The sequence below is a fragment of the Eimeria necatrix genome, genomic scaffold (genome assembly GCF_000499385.1).
Source record: "Eimeria necatrix Houghton genomic scaffold, Enh_scaff560, whole genome shotgun sequence".
Classification (NCBI taxonomy): domain Eukaryota; phylum Apicomplexa; class Conoidasida; order Eucoccidiorida; family Eimeriidae; genus Eimeria; species Eimeria necatrix.
The window spans coordinates 8,879-18,098 of NW_013654425.1; the positions used below are offsets into that span (position 1 = coordinate 8,879).

At 48.4% G+C, this 9,220-nt stretch overlaps 1 protein-coding gene across 1 annotated transcript; it reads left to right on the forward strand.

Moving 5' to 3' along the window:
* Positions 1-1,071: 1,071 nt before the first annotated feature.
* ENH_00063060 (hypothetical protein, conserved) lies at positions 1,072-1,695 on the forward strand (the record flags this gene model as incomplete). Its single annotated transcript, XM_013582110.1, has 1 exon — positions 1,072-1,695. The coding sequence occupies one exon, from the start codon at positions 1,072-1,074 to the stop codon at positions 1,693-1,695; it is 624 nt and encodes a 207-aa protein (XP_013437564.1).
* Positions 1,696-9,220: the final 7,525 nt, after the last annotated feature.

Here is a 9,220-nt window from a genome sequence, read left to right on the forward strand (position 1 = left end):
GAATTTCGAGTGCTGGAAGCAAAAGCTTCGGGCTTCCATGCACGCTAGGACCATAGTAGAAAGAGTAATACCGAGATTATAAGCCAAAGTAATACCGAGATTATAAGCCAACTTAAAGGGAGGGATAGGCCACGCAGCTGGCATTTATGAAAGTATGTAGGAGCTTTATGGGTCAAAGTGAGTATTGGAGGAGACGAGGCGCTAAAGAGGCAGACTGAAAAGTGCTGGAAGGAGAACGACCTAGTGTAGGCCACCCAGCGGCGCTTGTTGGTGTACGGCCCCCCGGCTGAAGAGGACTTACAAGAAGCATTAATGAGTTAAAACCATCCTTTTATGCAGAAACACACCAGAGGGTACAATGCAGCAGATACGCCTGCTGCAGTTGCTCGTTTTCAAGGAAAGAATAACGTGGCTACGCAGCCGCACACAGACACTGAAAACACCCAATAAGAGTTCCTCTGTTTCACAGATTACCCACTCTCATGCGTCGTTTTGTAGTGTGGATTGGCTGGAGCTCTAGAAAAAATGCTTCAGAAATCACCCATGCGAGCGATATTTCTACGGACGTATTGTAAGGCATACTTGGAATCATTCTGCGGCAACATATCATGCGACGCGGCGTAAACACACTAAAAGATTCAACAGTAAGGCAGCAGATCACGAGTAAAATATTCCTCAGTGCTGTAGATTCGTCCAGTGTGAGCTACCCTCAAAGAGATGCGTGAAGGGAGATATGCAGGTGGAGGCTTCCAAAAGTGTCCCGCTAGTGGAACTACGCGAAGACACCGCGCCAAAAAGAGGACAGTGCTAGTTTTAGCATAGACGCGTATCATGAGTTAGGCCACTGGCTTGCTACGGCAGCTGATTAGTCTAGCACAGCAATGCTCTTGGAAATGCCACGAGAATGCGCTAGTGTGTTACCGCATTCTTGCTTGTGCGACCAACCGCATTTCTACGAGTCTGAAGCAGCACAAAACAGAAAAAAACGTACATGCTAACAGGATGTAAGGTAAAGAACAAGACAAAATACTCCAGAATATCATACAAATCCATCTCTAACTTTCGAAAAACATGGTTTGCAAAACCTGTCACCAGCAGTGGAACCAGTGCCGACACAGCATAGTGGCGGACCTTCTGTCCCAGCAGCAAAGTAGATCTTTCTGCTTCTCTGAGTTACTTCTTCCTTCTTTAAATCGTCAAGTTTACTTCAAAAAAATCATTCTCATTTGTTCCTCAATATCCATGTTATGGGGTCTCTTGTTGCCCAGGATGTACCGCCCCCTGCTACGTTTCTTCATTGCTTCTTTGCCCGTGTGGTTGGCAACGCATGGTGCCAATGAAGGAGAATGCGCCAGCATCGTTGTGACTACGGAATTGCCTTCAGAATTTGAAACACTTACCAATACAGGCTTCTCTGTCCCTGTTCAAAGAGGTCGGCGAACAGCACTACGCTTGTGGACGCTGTTCGTCGTGGCGGCCGCTCTCGCTGTGACATTTTTAGTGATGAAGTGCTTCAATGGTCTCCGAGCAGGAAAAAAAGCAGAGTATGGCACGCGAAGACTTGCAGAAGCTCCTGACGACTCTTGTTTTGTAAGCGCTGCTGAAAAACGTAGTCTGAAAATGAGCTGTAGCCTTTGGGCACCTCACGGTTGTCCCTCAACTCTGAAATATGATGTTTCACAAGTGTGGTGCTGACACCAAATGTTCTCAGTTCGCATTGTGGTAGTTTTCTAGAGTGCTTCGTGACGTTGGTCACGTGTTTTATGTCGGTACCGTGTTCCCTACCGCACCAAGCGCGCGAAGATCTCTTGAGTGACTGGTAGGGCGAGACGTTTCAGAGCACTAGCCACAGCTGGTGCCAAGGCTACAGGGAGCTGTGCAATCTAAAAACAGAAGCCAGCTGCAAAGCTCGAGCGCTGCGTGTTCGGTTGGCCAGCGACAGCGATATGAATAACTCAATAAGCTGCCTGCTGATACGTACACCTGCCTATGTGCGCAAAGCAAAGCTTACCTTAGTGTCACTTGCATTGCTGCATCGTCGCTATGCAGCACACTGTCAAGACGGCTTGCTTGGTTGGGTGAGCTATTCAAAAGCATGCCCTTTGATCACCCTTTGCGGTGTTTACACGGCTCCAAAGCTTAATCTGGTCGAAACTTTGCAGGGCAGGCAAAACGCGAACTGTTATGGCATCCACGGGGTGCATTTTACTCTCTTTGGATGGCGAAAATGGGAAATATGAAGGTGCACTGCTTGTTCCGGGTGACTGGCAGCGGGAAACCAGAATAAGATAGATGATATATTATCAAAGGCGCGACTGCTACATGCAACAAATACATGTTCCGCAATGCCGCATGACTATAAAGCTCAAGCAGCAGGATGAAAAGTGGGGAAATGATTTGCAGTAGAGCATCAGGCAGCTGACAGTCCTTTAATTCCAGGCTAGGCGCAATTTATGTAGGAAATGCGAAAACCTGTTCAAAATACCTGCAAAGCCATCGCAAGTGCGCGAAAGAGTATTTGTCTGGAGGCACACAGCGAGCATCGACGCAACTGCTCAGGCAAAGATGTGCGACGGGCTATCACGCAAAGTTGCATATCTCGTGTTGATGAATTCACGACACGAATACATTTTGGGTCCCCAGTGTAGCCATATGTGGCAGCTACAATTGAGCCGGTGGGAAAGCTGTATGCTGTTATCCCATTGCCATCCACCTTCGTGCGTTGTCCTTGACACCGCCACGCTACTCACATTATGCTGCGTGTGGCTTAGCGAGATTTGACAAACAGCTTGTAGGCCTTTGCAATCGCTTGCCAACGAAGTAGCGTGGCCAGCCAAAGCGCACGTATGCAGGCAGGGTGACTTGGCGCTTAGCCCTTACTGCAAGAAACTCTGCACAACTTTTCGCGCATAGCTGACCACTGCAGCTTGATCGAGCATCTGTAGAGTTGTGCACCAGTCACTGAAACGCAGCATAAATAGTGAAACCGTACTGGTCAGAAATTGCTATCTACGCTGCGTGTATGCTGAAGTTGAGTAAGGTGAGTTGAGAGCACTGCGAAGAAAAGAATGAAAAACTGCATGGGATGGAGTGTCGAGAATGGTAGCATTAATGCTTGGAATTTGATGCCTGCAAACGGGTACGGAATCAGTCGCAGTTGATAATGATGGACGCAATTGGCCCACATTAACGCGGAAATCCGGCAGCTGATGAGGGAATTAAAGCGTTTGCATGTTTTGTTTTGTGGCATCGGTGCGTGTTCGCCAGAGGCGTTAAAATTGTGAAAACTTCGAGCGTGCATTGCGCAGTTTGTGCTTGTTGGATTGTCTCGAAGTATGCTGGAAGTGATAAAAGAACGGAAGATCATGATCGGGGCATCTAACTGCCTGAGACTGCTTTGTCTGTGGGATTTGCATGCGTAGAGGCTGAAGTAGCTTGTCGAAAAGTTGTTTGAGGGTTGTGAGAGCGCGTAGTTTGCATAGAGTCGGGAGAGTTGACCGTGTATAAATGCATGACAAGTTCCGACGCATTTTTGCAAAGAAGTCTTGCGAGATGCCTCCGCACAAAGTTGCTTTTGCCTCGCGCCAGAATTGCCTGGCAGAGCAACAGATGCGTTACTCTTGCGCTTGTACGCTAGAGATTTAATTTGCGACTGTTTCGCAGTGCTCTTTTCGCGCCTGCAAGAGTGTTGTATTGGGGCGTACGCATGCTGCTATCAGGCTATCCTCCTTTCGGGTGTGTCTTTGACCGCCGCGTCGAGCGCAGAAAGCTGAATATGTTTTGGCGTGATTCACAAGATGCGTGACGGTCTCGAGGCATGCGTGGCAGTGCGCTGGCGCGCAACGATACAGGGCGGATCTTCGCAGGCACTAGGCTGTGTTGCATGGCGCTTGCTGCAGTTAACGTTGGAGAAGCTTAGTGGAATTCCATGACTTTATTCAAGACTGCTTGTTACTGTTGGTAGAAACTCACTCATCTAGAATCTGCATGTGTAGTTCTGTTTGACGTCAATCGAGTTGTCCAACATTTACTTGCATGCAGCATCAGCAGTGAAAACGCACTTGGCACAAGTGATTCTAGGTGTGTGCTTGCTCTGGGGAAAATAGGATGTGCATTGCTGTCCAGGCGCTGCTGCAAATGAAGGGGCGGGACATTGTGCAGGATTGAGGTGTCTTTGGCAATTGCTTAAATGCCTGGCGTTCAGTAGCTGTAGCCTGTTGCGGAATCGGTCAGAGCCGGTTGTAGCACTCATAAAATACGTAGGCGCTTGTGGACCACTAAGAACGAGATCGAAGAGCTGGCGCGGAAATGAGAACGCACGAGATTGAATAGATGGTGCGGGCGTGAGAGCGTTTCTCTTTTGCCGTTCATTACTCAAGTACAGACTCGCTTTTCAATGTTTAATGACCTGCATCGCAACCATAGAAGCGCCAAGGATGTAATTAGCGTTCTCAGAGCCACGGTATGTTTGTGCGTATATTGGCAATGACGTACGGTTATGAGTTTCCGGTGGGGTCTGCTGCGTGTACAGGCGCAGCGGTTGGAGTATATTGTCGAGGGCTTTGTCAGTATCGGTGAGATCGCTTGGGATTCTTGTTCGATAGTAGAGAGTTACGTAAAGTGCATGGCTGATTTCGACGCAGTTGAGCGGAAAAATCTTGCAAGCATCTTTCTTGCGACATTGCTTTTGCAGCTTAGGCAGAAGTGACTGGCTGCATGTAAAATACACATATGCTGCATTTGTGATGCACAGTTTCGCTACGCAGTTTAAGTCAAGTTTAGTTTGGGCAGTCAGCAAAATAAGCAATTGAAATCCGAGCACGCAATTTTCCTGATGCCAACACGTCAGATTTGTGTTAGGAGATTCAACTTTGGCCGCATGATCCTGCTTGATCTTCGGCGTGCCTTCGACGCAATAAAAAGCCCCCTGCACTTGCAAAGGAGTGACGTAGGATATCGAGATGGACGCCTCTTACGGAGGCTAACTAATGCGCCACATACTCAGTGAACCCTGCAGCAAATATTCGTTGTATTCGGTCAGTAAGCAACACTTTGCCGGCAGCTTACGGCTGCAGCTTGGTAGGGCGTTTGTAGAGTTATGCAGAAGTGATTCATAGGCAGTGTCAGGCGTGACGTGCTATTGGCCAGCAGTGGCTGTCGGTGTGCTGCGTGCATGGGGAAACAAAGAGTGCGTTGAGAGTCTGCAGGGTTTGGATATAAACGGAGAAGAAACTGTAGAATTTCATTTCCATGTTTTGTATCTCTGTAACACGGTGTTCGGCATATGCAGGGTGTTGTGGAATCGGTCACAGGCGATTGTAAAAAGAGGAATAGTGTTGACCGCTGGTTCGAAGGGAGATCGGAAAAGGAATGCGGGCAGCAGAGCAATTGGCGCTTTTGTTTTGACTGCAATTGGAGCGCACAGAAACGGCGAATGCGTTTGCCATGCACCTTGCATTTCTTACGTTTCAATTGGTTTTTCTGCATGCTGGCAGCGAACGCCAATACTGGGGCTGAAGCGGATCTACTGGCTTCCTGAGTTGAGAGTGCAGACGCAGTGGGTGGAGTAAACCGTGCAAAGGGTATTTGGGAGTGATGGGACTGTTCACCGGGCTCGCAGGAGGGCGACAGGCAAGACGACGTTCACGACAATATTCGAGGCATCTATGCAGCGACGTCTGCGAAGTGGCTCCTCCAGAGGTTGCGTGTTTGTCGCGCAGATGGGTTTATGTGTGGCTGTGAAGCCTGCCTGCGAATCTTGCGGCCTTTTAACTTTTAGTTCAATGCTTGGCTCCAGCGCATTGCCGTTTTAGTAACAAGGAGAATCCGTTATTGAGATATTTGTGTTCTATCACCCTGTCATCCAGATTTCATACGTGTCTTTGACTCCGCCAGGCCGAACGCATGATGCTGGTTTTGGGTTGGCGTGTTTCACGAGCCGGTTGATGGCCTTTGGAGCTGCACAGCAGTGAGGTGGAGCGCATCCAGACACAGGAAATCACTGCAGGCATGATGCGTTTCCTGTAGGTGGCTTTGTAGAAATTGGTAGGCGTTTCATGGCAATCTGCAAACGTTGTTGGTTGCACTTTGTGAGTCGATACTGATTCATCTAGAATTTACGAGTGTAGTTCTACCTGGCATCAGTAGAGCTGGGCAGCATTCAAGTGCATTCATGCATTGGAAGCAGTGAAGATGTATTAGTGAGAAGTGAATCTAGGTGGGTTGCTTGCGTGAGGGAAAACAGGACGTGCGTAAATGGCCTAGAGGTGCTGCAAGCGAAAGGGCGAGATATTGTGTTGGATTGAGGCATCACTGGTTGTCAGTTTAAAGCCTGGCGTCCATTGACTGTGGCGTGTTGTGGAGCCGCTCATAGTCAGGCGTATAAGACAAGAATTACGAAGACACTTAGCTCCAGCTGGGAGCCATATCCGACCGGCGGTGTTGACAGACATTGACAGACATTGAGTGCCGCTTCAGTGCAAGGTGTTCCAAATATTTGTTTTTTTTAGTCAGTAAGCATTACTTTGCCGGCAGTTTACGGCTGCAGCTTGGTAGGGCGTTTGTAGAGTTGTGCAGAAGTGATTCATAGGCAGTGTCAGGGGTGACGTGCTATTGGCCAGCAGTGGCTGTCGGTGTGCTGCGTGCATGGGGAAACAAAGAGTACCTAAAGAGTCTAAAAAGTATGGTGATGGCTGTTTGAAAGAGTGGGAATATTGGCTGGCTAAAAACGAGAACTTTTGTGTTTTGCGTCCTCCTTAATCAATGCCTGCGCTACGGCACGACAGCAAGCTCCATGCACTGAGATGGTGAATACTTCGCGTCCGCATCTAGCATTCTCTCGGTTTCAACTCGTTTGTGTATGTGCTGGCAGTGGCGAAGAAACGTGTAGGAAGAAACGAGAAAAAGTCTACCTGCATGAGCTATTAAAAGAGCCTTCGAAGATTTAAGTAGACCGTAGAAGGGCTCGTGCAAATGCTTACTGCGAAGAAACAACCCAGAAGGAAAATTCGTGTACGTGTGATATCGGTGCAGACATTGAATCTGAAGTGGGCCGTGGAGTGGTTAGGAAAACAATTGAGTTAACAGCCAAGAGGATGTGCATGACTGCGACGGGAAATTAACATTTGACGGCGCTGTCCGACGCACTTGTGCAGAGAGATAGAGCAAGGAGCCTCCGCAAAAAGCTGTGTTTTTCTGCGTGGACACAGGAATGCCAGGCCATAGGGTGTGTAGGCGAATTGTGCATTTTGAGACTATAGGTTAAGTGAGAATGGTTTTTGAATAACGTGGTTTCGACGGCCAGGGGAATGCTCGATTGGGTCCTATGCAGGCACTTGCCAATCCACCTTTCGGGTGTGTCTTTGCCGCATCGAACGCAGAACGCTGCAAGTGTCTTGACAGAATTCGAAGGACTCGTGGCAGTCTTGTTTCCCGGCAGTGGGATGGCGCGCAACGACATAGGGCGGATCTGTACAGGTACTATGCCGTGTGGAATGGCCTTTGCTGCAGGCAACTTTGCAGCAGTTGGATGAGGTTCAACAACAATCTGCAAAAGCTGCTGGTTGCTTTTTGTTGGTCAACACTCATTCATCTACAATCTACCACTGTATTTCTGTTTGGCGCATGTAGAGTTGTGCTACATTCACTATTATGAACCATCAGCACTGATGACGTGTTGGACACAAGTGGCTCTAGTTGCATGCGTGCTTGGGAGAATAAAGGAGGTGCGTTAGTATCCTGGCGGCGGCGCAAATTGAAGAGTAGAGGCGTGCACAGGAATGAGGTGTCTTTGGTAATCGCTTTAATGCATGGCATTCAGTGGTTCGTATTTGTTGCAAAGTTTATCAGAGTCGATTATTCTAGATAAAAAACTACAGAGGCATTTGAGTCCCGCTAGGAACGAGATCGAACAAGTGGGGCGGACATGAGAGAGCTTCTGCTCCGTGTTTTGCGACGCGAATGCAGATCCTCTATTTGTGCAGCATATGCGTTGCATGATAACAGTGAAAACGCCTAGCATGTGCTGTGTATTCTGTGCGCGTCGTTTTGTTTGCGTGTATGTTGTCATTGGCGCAGGAATTAAGGCTTCTGCTGGCGCGGAAAGTCGGGCTGTCCAAGGCCGTCTGCCTGTTGCGTGTGTGCGCAAACGTGGCGGCTACGTAAATTGCCGAATTGTTTGTCGGTACTTACGAGACCGCTGAGGTTGCATGTGCGATATTGAAGAGTGACGTAAAGTGCATCGCTGATTTCAATGCATCCACGCAGCGAACGCTTGCAAACAGCTTTCTTGCGGCATTGCTTTTGTAGCTCAGGCACGAGTGACTGGTTGCACGTGAAATACTCATATGCTGCTTTTGTGAAGAATCGTTGCATTATGCGGTTTTAGTTAAGTCTGATTTGGGCAACCAGCAGAATGAGCTATTTGAAGCGGAGTACTCTATTTTCCTGACGTTTAGATATAAGCTGTGCATGAGGCGCTTCTTCGTTGACCGCATATTGTTGCTTGTTCTTTGGCGTGTATTTGACACAATATGATGCTAGCTGCAATCACGTCGCAATCACGTAGCACAACGCGATTGGCGTTCTTTATGGAAGTTGCGTGACACTCCATTTCGCTCCTAGAGCACTCAACGCTGCTGACACTGATTGCCGTTTCAGTACGACCTGCTACAGAGACTCGTTTTATTTGGTCAATGGGCAGTGGCTCATAGTTTACGACCGCAGTTTGGTCGGGTATATGTAGAGTTGTGCAACAGTGACTCATAAGCGGAGTGACCCGTGACATAGTATTGCTCCAAAGTGGCTTTTGGCGCTTTGTGAGCGGGGAAACAGGAAGTGAGTTGAGAGTCTAGAAGCTTTGAAAATAGATAGAGAACATATTGCGTAGGATTGACGGTTGATCATGGCGTTCCTGAGGCATGGCGCTGGTTGGCTGTGGGCTGTTGTGGGATCTGCCAAACTGCCAAACGCGATTATGGTAGTCAGAAAATCCCACAACGATTGTTGCAATGCAGAAAAGAGAGACTGGCGGCTTGGACAAAGGAGCCTTTGTTCTAATGGGCGTTTTCACGAGAGGTGTGCGGATGTAATATTCCTACGGCAAACTGCATGCACTGAAACGGTGAACGCTTCAAGTATGGACCACGTACGCTGTCCTCTGCTCATTTATGCTTATGTTCACAGTGGAAAAAGAACGAAGCCTCATGCTTGAGCAAAACGT